The 16,384-nt window shown below is 33.1% G+C and overlaps 2 protein-coding genes across 3 annotated transcripts; both read right to left on the bottom strand.

The window, feature by feature from the left end:
* Window positions 1-3,345: 3,345 nt before the first annotated feature.
* On the bottom strand, window positions 3,346-8,225 carry LOC144547374 (F-box protein At4g22280-like). The gene is made up of 4 exons (XM_078296000.1): window positions 8,022-8,225; window positions 5,532-6,451; window positions 4,869-5,093; window positions 3,346-3,806 (listed from the first exon to the last, which is right to left on the bottom strand). Exons 2-4 carry the CDS (start codon window positions 6,411-6,413, stop codon window positions 3,609-3,611), a joined length of 1,305 nt encoding a protein of 434 aa, XP_078152126.1. The 5' UTR covers window positions 6,414-6,451; window positions 8,022-8,225; the 3' UTR covers window positions 3,346-3,608.
* Window positions 8,226-11,074: 2,849 nt separating this feature from the next.
* Window positions 11,075-14,478, bottom strand: LOC144547375 (3-isopropylmalate dehydrogenase 2, chloroplastic-like). Of its 2 annotated transcripts, XM_078296001.1 has the most exons (11): window positions 14,179-14,475; window positions 13,555-13,684; window positions 13,367-13,478; window positions 13,193-13,268; window positions 13,021-13,109; window positions 12,813-12,899; window positions 12,604-12,720; window positions 12,397-12,504; window positions 12,249-12,302; window positions 12,005-12,157; window positions 11,075-11,382 (listed from the first exon to the last, which is right to left on the bottom strand). In XM_078296001.1, exons 1-11 carry the CDS (start codon window positions 14,393-14,395, stop codon window positions 11,326-11,328), a joined length of 1,200 nt encoding a protein of 399 aa, XP_078152127.1. In that variant the 5' UTR covers window positions 14,396-14,475; the 3' UTR covers window positions 11,075-11,325. The 2 variants fall into 2 exon arrangements, with proteins under 2 accessions (XP_078152127.1, XP_078152128.1); XM_078296002.1 differs by lacking the exon at window positions 12,397-12,504 and having other exon boundaries at window positions 14,179-14,478.
* Window positions 14,479-16,384: the final 1,906 nt, after the last annotated feature.

Genomic DNA, 16,384 nt, shown 5'->3' with positions numbered 1-16,384 from the left:
GGATAAGATCGATGACGTGTCATGTGGATAAGATCGATAACGTGTCATGTGGATAAGGATGACATGTGAAAAGACCAAAATGCCCTCGGCCCGAATACAAATAATATTCGTATAATTATTCTGAACAATTATATTTCTTGCGGTTGTTGTTTCGGTAATTTATACAATGTGTCATGCACATTTATAAATTAACCGGTTAACTTTTATACAACGTGTCACACACGTTTATAAATTAACCAATGTTTTTGCTTGTTATTTTTACATAACATTTATAATTTAATTATAACACGTATAATTAATTATAACCATCTTACTATTGATCATAACCAATTTATAATCAATCACAATAAGATTCTCCGATTAACTCCTATATGGCGTGACCCAATAGGATCTGTGTTATGTTGGTAAATAGAGTTAAAACTGTTTTAACTTCTATAATCATGAGCGGTATTTGGCAGTATACATCATGACCATCCAATTACACAGATGATGCTGTACAGTACAATATCATGATCCAGTAAACAATTTACTTGTGTCTGTTCTTCTATCTTATAGCTATCAGATTAGTTTCAAGGTAGGTGTGTGTCATCCTTGTAAACTTAATCTTTTCTTGATCTTGAGCAGATTATCAAATATGATTACTCTTGTAATCATACCGCGCGCTGATAATCTTACTCTATCAAGGGGCCCAGTGATGCTATAGCTCGTATAGAGATACGAGGGACAATAGTACTTTTGGTAAACTATCACTACCTCAGCTAAGCCATGTATACCGAAGAGCTACCGTTATAACTGCATTTTACCGACAGCGTTTGATAACAATCACACATATACATTTCTTAGTAGGAAAGATGAATACCTCATACTTTAGAACTTAACACTGAATGAAAACATTAATGACACGAACACAATTCCGTATAATGTTTCATTCGGGGTCTGTCAAATATCATGTTCTTGGAACATATATCTATGTGATTAAAATGACAACTCCTTGTCTATGGTCTGTAAAACTTGACTATCATTTAATCCACATACTAACCTTACAGCGGTAATTAGTGTTCCTGCTAATTACCTTGGTCAGTGACCTTTTAAGAGTATATATCATCTATATTATGAAGTTTCACAATTTCAGTCATGAACTCGAAATGATCCATAAATGCAATAATACTCAAGGCAACAAAATGATATTAATCATCCAATTCATGGACAAAGCTTTATATATAATCAATTATCGTATTATTGACTTCTAGATTATTACACTAACAAAATATTTATCCTTTAAAACATCTTGTTTGGATGGAGAGTAGAGGACGGGAGGAAATAAAAAGAAAAGAAAACTTTATATCGAATCATATTTGGTTGATAAAATTATGTTGGAAGTAAATAGTGCATGAGGTGAAACCTTGTATCATTGGAATCAATAGAATCAGTTTTCCTCTTAATTTAGAATATAACGGATGGAAAGAAATTAACAACAATCACCAATTTTTCATTAACATTCTAAATTTTAATCAAACAAAATAAGAAATAAGACATAAATGAAAGTTAATTTTTTTTTCCTCATTAATCATTCAAACACAAAAACGTTAAATATATTAATCTTTTTTTTTTCTATTCCATTCCATTCCCTTGTATTCTTCACCTCCCCTTCCTTCCTCTACTCTCCATCCAAACAAGATGGAAAAGTTTTAATCACACATATTTAATTGACACATTGTACTATTTTGGGAGGCAATCTTTTTTCATGTTTTCTTGTTCGCATTATTTAAGAGAATTAAACCAAAATTCTAATAAGATACAGAAAGATTGCTTGCTCAAAGCAATTGTTTGTATGTTTGGTGATAATTTGCGGAGTTATTATTTGTTGCTTTCATTAGCAGCTCTGCCCCATAATAATAAAATAACGAAAAGCACAAACAACGTGACGAATAAAAGGTTTACCGATTCTCCATTGGTTGCCTTGATGCCTATTTCTATACGATTTCCGTGACGAATAAAAGGTTGACCGAACAAATAAAAAATCATGTGTATATATTCATAATTGACAGACGACCGTTGATTTGGATTGCATCATTTCTCGGTTCCTTCCTTGACCCATTATTACCCAAATAGGCAAATACTGTCCCAACGAGAAGTCAAACTTCTATCAATTTTTGGATAATTCAACGCTGCAACTTTATTAGACATGCAATTGGTAAGAAACAACACGGCAATGATTGTTTTAATTATTTCGTGAGACATGGATAAGAAATAATAAGTGTAGTTTGCTGGGACATAAATTACAGTTAATCATTTAATTTTGAACGAAATCGAAAACGATTGGAAAAGGTTTATTTAATGATTCTTCTTGAAGTGTTTCAATAAATATCTATGCTATCAAATTGTCAATCAAAACGAAATTCCCAAAATATATATGTATTTTTGCATCTGTACTGAGAACTTAAAACACCAAATGGACGATGTATTGTTGTTACCTTCTTCTGCTTCAAATTATTTGTGTTATTAAATTTAGAAGAAAAAAAATACATTATTGCCCCAACATTATTTGTACATTCAAACTTGGCAAAAAGTACGGGCAATTGAGGTTTACAATATTAAAAATTGCTCTGTACTAAAACCGCAGAATTACAAAGCAAATTCCAATTTAAAATTGCAAGGAAAATTATTTGACTCGTCGAAAGAAATTTCGTTATCAGTTTGCAAGCTTATAACGTTGCACCACATTAGTACACAACACACATTGAAAAAGAAAAATGAAACATATACAAAGAATAAATGTACATAAATCCATACTATCTGAATAATTTATACATGATTCTCGTGTTGGCTAAAGGCGAGTAAGAACTAAAACTTATCTTAACAATAGTTAGTAAGTCATAAATTGCAATCAGCACTAAGTTAATAACCTGAGAGAAATGGGGTCCTATTAATCTATTCCAAACAGACTGTTTAGAAGAGAGAGAGAGAGGGAGAAGAGAAATGGGCCTAATATTGAGTGGGCCTAATATTTAATCTTGATAATCATCACAAGCATCAATTCTCATCATTCTCATAGACATGATATGTGCACTATAAAGATCATGCTAATAACATTGAACTTAATTGTGATGATTATCAAGATTAAATAATAAATAATTATTATATGATCCCCTTTTTAAGGCACAAAAGTGGGAACTATCAAAACATATCATTGTTATGTTTCCTGGTGTGGTCATTATTCTTAAAAAAACAAGATAAAAATCAGAATGACTATTTTACATTGCTTCTCTCGGAAAAAAGAATCTATTTATTTTTTACTACTACACGGAAAACAAAAGTTCTCTCATTTTTTCTAATTAACATAAGTTTGTTGAAATGAACCTAATTCTTTCTTAATTTCTTCTCCTAGAAAGAATCTAATTTCATAAAGCAGCCGCCGCACCTAACTGCATCTATTAAATCATTCAGTGTCCATTAGGCCTCAAAAGTTTAGGAACAGCAGAAACTCACAGATTTTGTCACCAACAAATTGAGGACAGAAACAAATCAACAGGTACAGATATCACCTCAACATCCATGTCTCACACATAATGAAAACACCAAACTCACATAAAAAAAATATTGAAACATCAGATAATAATTTCTTCTCCAATTGTCTTGATGTGAGTGCGCAAATTGTTGATCAGTCTATCAACCACCATATCAGGCCGTCGTTTTGGTCTTATAATCCTAACTGTCTTAAGGTACTCCCTCTGGAATAACACATTTCTTCTATTTCCCAATTCCTCCTGGCTTAGCTCTTCTTTTGGATCACCTTCCTCCAGCTTCTATAATTGTTAAAAAAAAATCATATTAGTCTAATAAGATAGGTGATCGTCATATAGGTACCAGTCACCACTCACCAGCCAGTTCATAACAGCTCCGGCCTTGCTTAATATATAAAGAGTTTATAAATAAATTGTTATTAACCCAGAGTGATGAGTCAAGGTTGGCTTTGGCCACAATTTACTCATCAGCCGAAACAGAGAAGCAAATCATTACATAACCAGATTATAACGATGTGGATGTCATCAGACGCACCAATCATTAGTCATTCTTTGATTAGTAAAGTACACATAGGTTGTTTAGCAACGCCTTCTTTAAGGTTTCTTAATGATGTTTGGCGCCTTAATTCATGCTAAGCATTAAAAAAAATGTTCATACGGAGGATTAAAAGATTGCTTAGTTAAGAAATCATGGAGTAATTAAGGAGAATCCTGATGGCTCTTTATTGACCAAATTACCATCACCTCCTTAGCATTTAACATGTAAAAATGATTATATATTTTTAATGCAATTGATATACTTGCTAAAAATATAACTAATACAATTAATTATAATGCAATTGAAATATTTCTAAAATATAATTAATCAAATTACTTCAGAACTATAATTATTTTGCTTATTGAAAGTGTGATAATTAATATAGTAATGCAAATGCAATTGATTTACTTATTATTACAGTATCTGAAATTACAAATAAAACATTATATCAGTGACAAAACGCTTGGTTCAAAAGAATCAATCGTAATATACAAATGTTAATTAAATTGATATTTATTTATTTGAACATTTTATAAAGAACTATAGTACAACAAATTATGCTCCCCCTTTCTCCAGAGATCATTGGGAGGTATGCTCTAAATGATGTGGGATGATCGCTCCTTGAGTTATTCTTGACAGTGTGTTTTGTTCATTTCCTGTGTTTGAACTAGGGCTATAGCGAAAATGTTCTTTTTTGTTTTTGCTCTATTGGCTGGTAAATGGTTTAACTTTGACAACAATACACAACAGCCTCTTATTAATTTTCAAAAAAAAAAGAGAGGGAGGGACGGAGGTGGAGAGATTACTTCACAGAAGCGTAAAGTGAGCTTTTCTAGAGAAGAAGAATGCTCCAGAGAACAAGCCACATCGATTACTGCAGAGAGGCACAAAGTGAGATCTCCTAGAGAAGGAGAATGCTTGAGAAAACAAACCACTAAATCAATGTCATAACTCAAATCCCAGTAAAAAATTTCCAAAGTCCGCAAGTTTCTGAAGGTTCTGCACTTAGAAATGTCCTCCTCCAATTTTACCTTTATATTGAGAAAGAAACATCAATAAGCAAAAATCAAAATTTAAACTGTCATTTATAACACAGAATATGTCAACAAATAGATCAACATGATTAGCATACAACAAAATAAAATTTTGAATATGGAAGCAAGAATTTCCTTAGTTTATTTTGTTCATGATTTATCCAGCTGGCAACAGCTAGCAAAATATGGTACAGTAACAAACCGCACATGGAAACAAACTAAATTATAATTTGTAGTAAGAGATATGTATAACGACTAGCTGCACGCATCTGTATTGCACACTGTTTAATTCATGGGCACACGGCGGATGAACACCAAAAGTTTACATCATCATACAAGAAATGTATTTCTGTTTGAGAGGACAGTGTTGTGATCCCAATAAATTTATGCAAGAAACTAATTTTTTTTAGTATTATTTTGAGAAGAGAAATATACCTTGAACTGAGAACCCCACAAACCAAGACTCAGATGTGAAACATTTGAAAGGCTGCTGAGGAGGTCCAGATCACCATGATCATCATCCAGATCAAAACAGATCTTAGCATATTTAAGGGATGTCATGTTCTTAAGTTCAAAGCCTTCCATTTCTTCATATGATTGAATGACAAGAGAAGCAAGAGAGGGACAAGAAATTCGAGTTCGTCTTGTTTGAGAGCACTTATAGATAGTCAATTCCTTCAACACTTTAGACGAGATTTCAGTAGTATCTAAATCACACTGTCGTAAAACCATAGTTTCAAGGACAGGACATTTAGAGCAAAGATTTTGTATTGATCTATCATTATCCACGAGAGCTATGCCCGTCAGATCTACAATTTTCAGAGCAGGCACGTTCACTGATACCGGCAAAATAATAGGCTTTCCATTAGCAGTGTAGATACGCAACTCCAGATTTTCTAGTCTTGTACAAGAGAAAATAAAATCAGGCAACTCCAGCTGATCCACTCTATCTCTACTAATACCGACAAAAGCCTTCCGAGACTCTAGCTCTACTTGGTCAATAAGTTCGAATGAAATTTCCGAATCATACATCAAAATATAATTCTTGTATTCAAACATGTCCAACTCTACTGGCTTTCGATTTTTCAATACGCCAGACAGAAAATTCTTGAACTTATGTTCGCCCTCTCTCCATCTTTCCTTAGCCTCGACACTCTCACCCCCCCAATCAGTAATATCAAATTTTAGAACCGGCACATAAGTCCATGCATGTCTCCACTGTTTAGAAAGGATGCATGCCTTAACAGCCTCTTTTGTACTCAGGAAGGATAGTATGTGGGGCAATATATCATCGGGCAAGCTATAAAACCAGTCCATGGCGTCGTTCTTAAAAGCACCTCAAAAGAACAACTCCTCTGTTTAAAAAAAAAAAAAAAAAGCCTGCAATTTTTCAATGATTTACTCAAATTAAAGAAAAGGGTTCAGACAACATGTTGCTGCCAGCAACAAAACTCCAGTACCCTGACCATTATGTATAACAAAACTTTAGTCAACCTCTAAGCAGCCAGATCAGTAAAAGCAAACAGTATTTCTCTGTTGGGACTATAACAGACAGGAAATGGATCGATTGAAGTAATCATATAAAAGTGAACTACATATTTGGTCTTGAAAAGAGAATGATGACAAGGTTGCAAACCATATTCTTTAATTTCATTATCCATCACAAAATTTAGCTCAAAAATATGGATATTCTGCGTTGAAACAAAACAGGAGAGAAACATCTACAAAATAAAGGATGTTGCCCCACTGTGATTAGAGAGAAGCATTCAACACATGGAAGATTATAGTTATTTATAAAATAGGAATTTGATGAGAAGTTACATGTCATCCATTTTATTAAACTTCATAGCTAACTAAAAAATAATATATAATTTGTATATAAAGGAATATGCATGTAAAATTAAGAAAATGCATAATTTTACATGCGTACTGAATCGGGACACGTATTATAAATATATTATTAGTGTACTCAAAATAGAATAATAAAATGTAAATTTTAGAATAATACCACAACAGCTTCTAAATTTTAAGTTTCTGATAAACACCAACCAAATCTTTAGTTTCAATAATCAATCACTCAAAATATCAACTAATTCAACCAAATTTTAAGTTTCTGATAAACACCATACCTAATTTCATTTGAGTTCAAATTTGTTCACTAAGTTGAAAAAAACAGACAAAGCATCCTAATCTAATTTTCTGCAGATTTGTTCTTTGAACTCTAGTATGTTATAAATGCCTGTACAAATGATTACTTGAGGACAGATATCTTAATTGAATAAATGAAACGCTCAATCTTAATTAACATTTGAAGTTAAATCAACAATAGGCAATGCTTGGTTGCAAGATCAAGAAATTTATGCAAGCTTGTTAAACCGAGGTCAATCTAATAATTGCACAGCTGAGAAATTATTTGACATTAAATGAACATTTTTCTTTCATTCTTGGCCGACAATCCAATACAAACTCCTCGTGAAAAAAAAAAAATGAAATGTTGCAAATACCTATACAGATGATTAATTGAGGCTACATATTGTAATTGAATAAATGAAATGCTCAATCTTAATTAATAATTGAAGTTAAATAAGCAATAGACAATGTTTGGTTGCAAGGTCAAGAAATTATGCAAATTTGCAAACCAAGGTCAATCTAATAATTGCACAGCTGAGGAACTATTTGACCTTAAATTAACATTTCTTTCATTCTTGGCCGACAATCCAATACAAACTCTTCATGGAAAAAGATAAATTAAAAATCTGTGATTAAGCTATGTCAAATAGGAGACAACTCCTTGGGGCAAACAAGGTTCTTAACCAAGGCTAATTTAACTAAACTAATATTGAGTGGACGAGGCAAGTATCGAGAGGGAGTCGGACTCAATTTCAACAAGAAACTATTTTCAGGGATGAAGGAACTGAGAAAAACCTGAAGTGGTGGTGCACGGCCCGGCGAGATGGCTGCTACTCGAAGATAGGCGAGGCCTGAGTAAGAGAGATGCGCGAAGATTCAAGATGCTCAGAAGAATCGGATTGAACTGAGATTCTAGAGAAATTTCTCAAGAATCAGTGGAACTGTGGTAACGACAGAGAAGAGATGGAAGTGTAAAATTGAAACAAATTATTATTTCCTTTTTCGTAATGTCTTTCCAAGATTCCATACAAGGGTCTGCCTTGCGCCCTTGCCTTATATAGACGATACTGTTACAAAAGAAATAATCTTATATTAATTCGCTAATTAAAACTCGAGAATTAACTTACGACGTGACACGTAAGTGATGTGTTGGACAAACTCCGCTGATCTGGCCAAACAATGTTCTTACCATCTAACACTTTCTCCTCTCCATTTCCGCACTTTCTTCTATTCTCCATTTCTGACTGTTGCCCCCCTTTCTTGGAATGCATATCCTCTGCATTAACTCTAAAAAGAATATTTTTAGTTAATGAATCTCAACCGTCCGACTTTAAACGGAGTCAAGCTGGCTCCTGCTTATGATTTAGGGGCCCTTTAATATTAGTGTAGATTTAGGCTGCACGAATCTTAAAGCAGATAGGATGGTCAATATTAATTAACTCAAAAGATTCCCTTTTGAGTTAATGCAGAGGATACGAATTCCCTTTCTTGTGTAACCTTGGTATTAAATTCTCGGTCAGTTTTATTAATGCATGGCTCCTTCTTTAGACTTGCTTGTTTTTAACATTTCGCTGCCCGTTCTCCTGACCGATAAGCATAATATCTGTACAGAAATTAAAGAAAACAATTTTATTTCTCTCAATCTGATTTCTATTAAAATGAAAATAGCATATCCTAAAACTAAAATGAAAAATCGACAAAGAAAATTGTGGGACCGATGAGAAGGGATGATTCCAGTAAAAAAAATGATTCTCAATTAAGAGACACTGATCGTGGTTATAAACAGTTCTCAACAAGGAAGCTTACAAAAATTTAAAACAATATTGCCTATTGCATGGTTTGTGAAGAATAGCAGACGAGAAGAGAAACCAACCAAGAATCCAAGAAAGTTCAAAGAAATTACATTTCTGATTCTGGGAACCAAACTATTATCTAGATATTTTTATCAAATAAGACCAGTCTGCTAATCTGATATTGCTACACCATCACCATGACATGGTACCAAACTAAATCTTAGAATACCACAAAAAAGAAAAATGTGAGAAGGTGAAGTATTAGCAAGGTTCTAAATAGCGTTTATCGCGTCATAGAGGGAAGCCTACAAAAAAAGCTATAGAGAAAATTATGCTACATAGCGTTTTTTATTTTTATAAAAATTATATCATATATTTGTACTAATTATCAACATTATCTAAGTCTCATAGAACAATAAATAACATCAAATTGATTGAAAAAGTATAATATTCATATTGAACCAATACAAAGTCCAAATTGCGACTCAAAATATCCATAGTAATACTAATATCATAAACTATCGATCTTTATCTATTCAAAATATATTCAGCATCATGAAATAATCTATCTTTTTTTTCTATTTAAATTTCAAAATAACCTAGACATCATGGCATAATTAATTATCTTAATCTATTCAAAATATTCAAACTACCATATAGTAAGTATCATTTTGTTACTTCAAGAAATATCTTAATATATTCAATCTGAGCCTTTATTTAAAGTCCATATAAATTGAAAAGAAAAAAAAACAACTCGTATTACATAGCGCACTGTAGCTTCCTTATTTGATTTCGTTTGATGGATCTCTCATTTAATAATTAATAGTTTAATATAAAGCTTAGTACGTCAATTGCAAAAAAAAAATCACGGTTAAAATTCAATCTGAGTCTTTATTTAAAGCCCATATAAATTGAAAAGAAAAAAAAAACAGCTCATGTTGCATAGCGCGTTGTAGCTTCCTTATTTGATTTCGTGATCGTTCTCTCATTTAATAATTAATAGTTTAATATAAAGCTTAGTACGTCAATTGCAAAAAAAATCACGGTTTAAATCCAATCTAAGCTTTTATTTAAAGCCCGTATAAATTGAAAAGAAAAAAAAAAACTCATGTTGCATAGTGCGCGCTATTTGTGCTACACGCTATGCGCTACAGCGTCCGTAGCTATTTGCATAGATTGTGCATCACAGTGCATGCCATAACCTCCTGAGCCAAGCTTATTGGTTTCTGCAAATGAGTTAGTGGCGCGCTCTATTTCGTTGTATGAGTAGATTAAATAATGTGCATGAGACCTCTGACAGAAGTCTCTGAGTTAGTGAACATGATTTCCTGAACCGCAGGTCCGCAGCCAATACATTATGCACAAGGAAAGAGCAGCTATTCCTGGAAATTCCACCCGTGACGCTTGTTTAGTTATTTGAAATTATTTTATGCAGGGCTGTTTACTGCACAGATTTGTTACAAATTCAATTTTGTTTAGTTAGCTGATTAAACAGAAAACCAAAAATCCTGTACTAAAATTTTTTAGTAAAAAACACAGATAAAGAAAACAAAAAAATTTGGTGGAAAACCAATTTTGAAAGCCATTGTGCATTATTTATCATAGATCTGATCTTTCAACCGAGCCTATCCTGCGCTGGATCTTGCAAGCAATAGAGGATACTGGGTACCTAAGGGATCTGCTGTTTTTCTTTTGGAGAGCAGGAATCTTTTTTCCTCATCCAACCGTTCAATATTTTTCATACGCAAATTTCGACTAAATTGAATGGTTGGGTGAGCCTGCTTTTCCCAAAAAAAAAAAGCAGCAGACTTCATTCCACCTAAGGTGTAAAATTATTTGCTTTAAATTTGTGATTAAACAGAAAAAGGCAAAAATCCCACACATACCGAGGAATGTTTATGAGCCTTCTTTAATTTTAGAGGCAATACTCTCCAACCAAATTCATACCAGTTGTATTTTAACTAAATCCAACTATGAAGCTCATCAGAGAATAGCCACATCAGCATAATCAACCAACAATATTTAAATCACAACAAAAGAAAAAAAAATCCCTCGAAGTTCTTGCAAAAACTTTCTTTTTAAGTTATCATAAAATAAACAAATCCAGAAGTTACTCCAGCAAATTTCTACAATAGCATATATCAGAACTCCTTCCAATTCCAATACCTTGCAAATAAAAAGTTACATGATAACCAATGAGTGAAACAACTCTCATTCTGCTAAAAACAAGGTGCTGTAGAAACCAAAATTTCTCTTGCATTTTTTTTTAATTTGCAAATCAAAAGGTTAAAGCAGCAGCTGGCTTTTTATGAATCAACACATTTCAATACTTCCTCTCCAATCCTTTTGCAACCAACCAATGTCTGGAGTAAAAAAAATAGGACCAAAAGCAGCAGTAATATTAGTGCCAGTATTATCAACAGAAAGAAAATAAAATTATGGGTGGATAATCATTAACGGATTAACTTGACAAATTGACAACTGTAAAAATAACTTATAATTCCGAAACCCAGCAGTTAGTATTTTATCTGTACTTTAGACTCAAGTACATGAAAAATGATAGAATTTCACTGTTCATCAAAGAACTTGAAATTTACAAACGGGCACGGTTCATACTTAACGACATTTGATAGAACATCAAATGATATTATCCTAACCCTAACATATTTTTGTAGTATTTAAAACAAATAAATACAAGGATTATAGGATAGGCCATGCCAAAGTTTCTGCTGTAATCATATCATAAATAGAACTGGTTGTACTGGACTTAAATTTGTCTTTGTAATTCTGTTTGTGAGCTTCATGAAAAAATGCTAATTAGAAGAATCTGTAAGGCATGAATTAACACTCCCATAAAATGGTGCTTCACTACCTACATGTCAAAATGAACAGGTGCACATCCCATAAATGAAGCATTTGGAAAACCTGTGCTACATTCATGAGGTAACAACACAAAGATTGAAAAAGAAAAATAAAATAAAATACCGTTCCAGAGGAGAAGATATCGCCTGTTCGGAACCCTCTATTTAAAGTCTCTATAACAGCAGTCTCAATCCTTTTTGCTGCACTTTCTTCACCAAGGCCATATTTTAATAGCATAGCAGCACTTAGCACTGTTGCCAACGGATTTGCCTTATCCTACATGTCATAATTTATTAACAAAAATAAATAGAACAGTCAATGTATTTCATGGTACTATACAAAATAAACAAAGCATCTTAAAACTAACCTGCCCAGCAATATCAGGTGCGGATCCATGGATAGGTTCAAAAAGACCAGGTCCCTGAATAAAAAGGATAAAATGACATATGAAGATGCATGCTTACCTCATTGTTAAAAAAAATTCGGGCAATGAATTGCAGTCATTTTTTACATACTGATTCACCAATGCTTGCTGAAGGAAGCATGCCGATACTTCCAGTAAGCATCGATGCCTCGTCAGACAGTATGTCACCAAAAATGTTATTTGTCACAATTGTATCAAACTGTAAAAAGTACAAGCTTTATTTGTTAATAGACAATTGAAATACAAAACTCGTAAGTCATAATAATAACAAAAAACATATCAGAAATAGAAATATGACCTGTTTTGGATCTCTAATGAGTTGCATAGCCGCATTATCTACATACATATGTGATAACTCTACATCAGGATACTCTGATGCAAGTATAGTAACTCTTTTTCTCCATAGCATCGATGCCTATTAATTTCAAAATTAGAAAGAAAACACTAAGATTAACCACAGTAATTTTTAACAAGATTCAAGGAATGCAAAAATGAATACACACCCACCTCAAGCACATTTGCCTTATCAACTGAACAAAGCTTGCCATTACGTTTTCTCGCAACTTCAAATGCCACACGTGCAATTCGGTCAATCTGAGCAATTGATTAGATTCAATCAAATAAGAGACAAATATTAACAGAAACAAATAATACAGTTGGACAAAAACAACCCAAACAGGAGGAATTTTTATTAGTAATTTAATACTGTAGTTACCTCAGAAACAGAATACACTTCAGTGTTAAAACCAATATCTTCATTATTATCATTGGTTCCAAAACCTCTTGGTTTACCGAAGTATATCCCTATAAATTAGATGACTTAAGATTAAATAAAATTTAGCAATCATAGCAAAAACATCCCAATATCAATTGTAAGATGCACTAACCTCCAGTAAGTTCTCTTACAACCATGAGATCAACTCCTTCAGCTACCTCCTTCTTCAAAGTTGATGCATCTACCAGCTAAATAAGAACATTCAAATAATTGAAAACCAGTATGATTGAAATGTTCTTAAGAAAATAATGAATGAAACACACATTATAGTAGAACATAAAAAAACCTGTGGCAAGACAGCAGCTGGGCGGAGGTTAGCAAATACACCAAGTCCGGCCCGTATCTGGAGAAGTCCAGTTTCAGGCTTGAGATGCTTCTCATTATTGTCCCACTTATATCTAAAATTATTCAATCATCACAAAAATGCGTTCCAAGGTTCCGATTTGCTAAATTAAGTTAATGAACAAAACCAACCCTCCAATGGCTCCTAAAAGGACTGCATCTGAACCCTTTGCAGTATCCAGTGTCTCATCAGGAAGTGGGACCCCCACTGCATCCAGTGCTGAACCACCAATTGGCATTTCCTTGAATTGAAACTTTATCCCTATATTTATAAAAAAAAAAATGCAAATGACAATGGAAATTGCTTAGATAGTCCCCACGGTTTTCATGGCAATGCAGCTCAACTAGAAAGGCTTGCCTTAGATCTATTGTGAGGGAGTATATTCTTGATGCATTACATAAATCCTCTCCGCATAGTATCAAGATAATGATACAAAAAGAAGTTACTTTGTTGATTCCCACATTGAGAACCATTTCTAGTATGGATACCCAAAACAAAATTAAGGAAAAATCACCTGATGAGAGCAGCTAAGTTGCATAAACTGTTAAGTTTTTAAAATCAATCATTGAAGTACCAGTGGCATTCACTTTTAGCTATAGCAGTTCAATTTCTGCGTCCCCTCACATTATCCCACAAACAATGTACACACTGAATTTGTCCTTTTACCAATCCATTGAATCATTTTTCGTTACATTGACCCCCTTTAACCAAAAAAAACCACGAAAGAATGTGAATCTTCAGAGATAGAGACTTGCCTTCGAGAGAACCAGCGAGAGAGAGCACATCCTTGGCGACCGCCACAACCTCCGGTCCTATCCCATCGCCGGGGAGAAGAGTTACGCTGTAGCTCCTCTCTCCCGATTTTCCAAAGGCCGAACACCTCAATCTCGTCCGATTCAGCGCCGGACAAGGTCTCCTGCGACCATTGGCTAGGGATTTGACTGGGTGTGGACTTGCGTGTAAAGACGCCATGCTTTGAGCGCGCAAAAGTGAGCGAAAAACCCGAGAAGCAGAGCCAAGCAGCGGAGGGAGATCGTGATAGGCGAGAGGAGAGCCGGCTCTTGGCGGCTGGACATTGAGAGAGAGAAGACAGGAGACGAGTAATTCATATCGTCTAAGGTAACGGAATATTTTGATTTAGGGAAAATTGGTTATTTGCCGCTCTCAAAATTTTTAAATTTAAAAAATATTATCTCAAACTTTAAAATTGTAAAAATATCACTCTAAACTTCATTAATTTATAATTTTACCACTCCAAATAATTAATAACGAAAATACCTTCCCCTCTCCTTCTCCTGCCCTATTCGATCTTCTTAATTTGAATTTGAATTTGAATTTTAATATGAAGTTTTGAAGTCGGTCATAGGTACTGGCCTTCCCCCACCCAACAAGATCCATGAGCCCTTGATATTTGCTAAGCCCAGTAGACCATAAGGCCTAGTTATCATACCTCTTATTTTATTAAGACTATGTGATTTGATTACTTCACTATGTTAGAATCCGTATCTTCATACTAGTATCATACCCGTGCGTTGCAACGGAGACATATTATAAGAAACAAATATATTAATAAAAAATAATAATTACTAAAAATCAAGACACATGTTAATAAAAAATTTATATGATTTTGTATTTTTAATTAACTTTAATCGTGATATCTGATAACAATTTGATGATGTGATGATTCTTTATTTTTAAGTACCAATGATATTAAATAATAGCTCGATTCGAATCTAATATCAAATATCATACAAACAATTCAATATCGACATATAATATGATATAAAAAAACATAAATAAAAAATGTTATCGTGTGTATGTATATGATATATAGAGATGAGCTACGGTGAGTTGCGAAGTAAAACACGTTTCTACTTCACGCTGTATTTTAATTTTGAAAGTCCAAACGACCGATCTGAACCATTAGATGCGATCTCCATATTGAAATATGATTAGAGACCAAATTTTATATTTTTTTGAAATTTTTTTACTATTTATTAAGCAATTTTGAAAACTGTTGTTTTGCTGTGAACAGTAAAAAACAGTAAAAATTTCTAGACCAGATCAATGATTTTCAAAATTGCTTAATAAATAGTAAAAAAATTCCAAAAAATGTAAAATTTGGTCTCCAAGCACATTTCAATATGGAGATCATGTTGAGCTGTTCGGATCGGTCGTTTGAATTTTCAAATCGCAAAATATGAGTGTGAAGTAAAATAGTCACTTTACTTCGCAACTCACCGTAGCCCATCTCATGATATATATATATATACACACACATATTATAAGAGAAATATATATTCACACACACGTTCCAATTTATATTATTCTTTGTTTCCAATTTATATTATTCTTCTTCTTTGTTTCCAATTTAGAATATATACACACACACACACATTGATATATTCTATATTGAAAATATATTCTAAATTGCCCACACCAATATGTATAGAAACAAAGAAAGAGAAATAAGAAAATAAAAATAAAAAAAAGATTTCCATTGTGATCCGTATAGAAATGAATAAGAAGTAAGGAAACAAATAAATAAGAAAATGGAAGGTGGAGTCTTCTCAATTAAAGAAGAGATATATAAAAACAAAGAAATAAGGAAACAGATAAATATATCGCTAAATTTCAGAATTTGTTCAATTTTAATTGTAACGTAGCGTGTGGCAGCACATGTAGTGAGTATGTTTTTAATTAAATTTAGACTTCTATACATAAAACATATGCATTTAATCAAAAGAATACAAATTATGTAATTGGAGGGTTGAGATCAAATCCGAAGTTTCATCTTTCAATCGTGACCGTTGGCGGATCGGACACCCAACATGCTTAATAATAGAATGGAGATTACCTAAGGTAGAATTACTAAATTTAGTATGTTCTTTAACTTGGCATGAAATTTAAAGCAGACTCCGAATTTCTTTTAGTCCGGCTGAAATTAAATCCAGACAATTA

The sequence above is a fragment of the Carex rostrata genome, chromosome 31 (genome assembly GCF_964058835.1).
Source record: "Carex rostrata chromosome 31, lpCarRost1.2, whole genome shotgun sequence".
Taxonomy (NCBI): Eukaryota; Viridiplantae; Streptophyta; class Magnoliopsida; order Poales; family Cyperaceae; genus Carex; species Carex rostrata.
The sequence above is the reverse complement of the archived record's forward strand: the minus strand, read 5'-3'. Positions and strand labels throughout refer to the sequence as shown.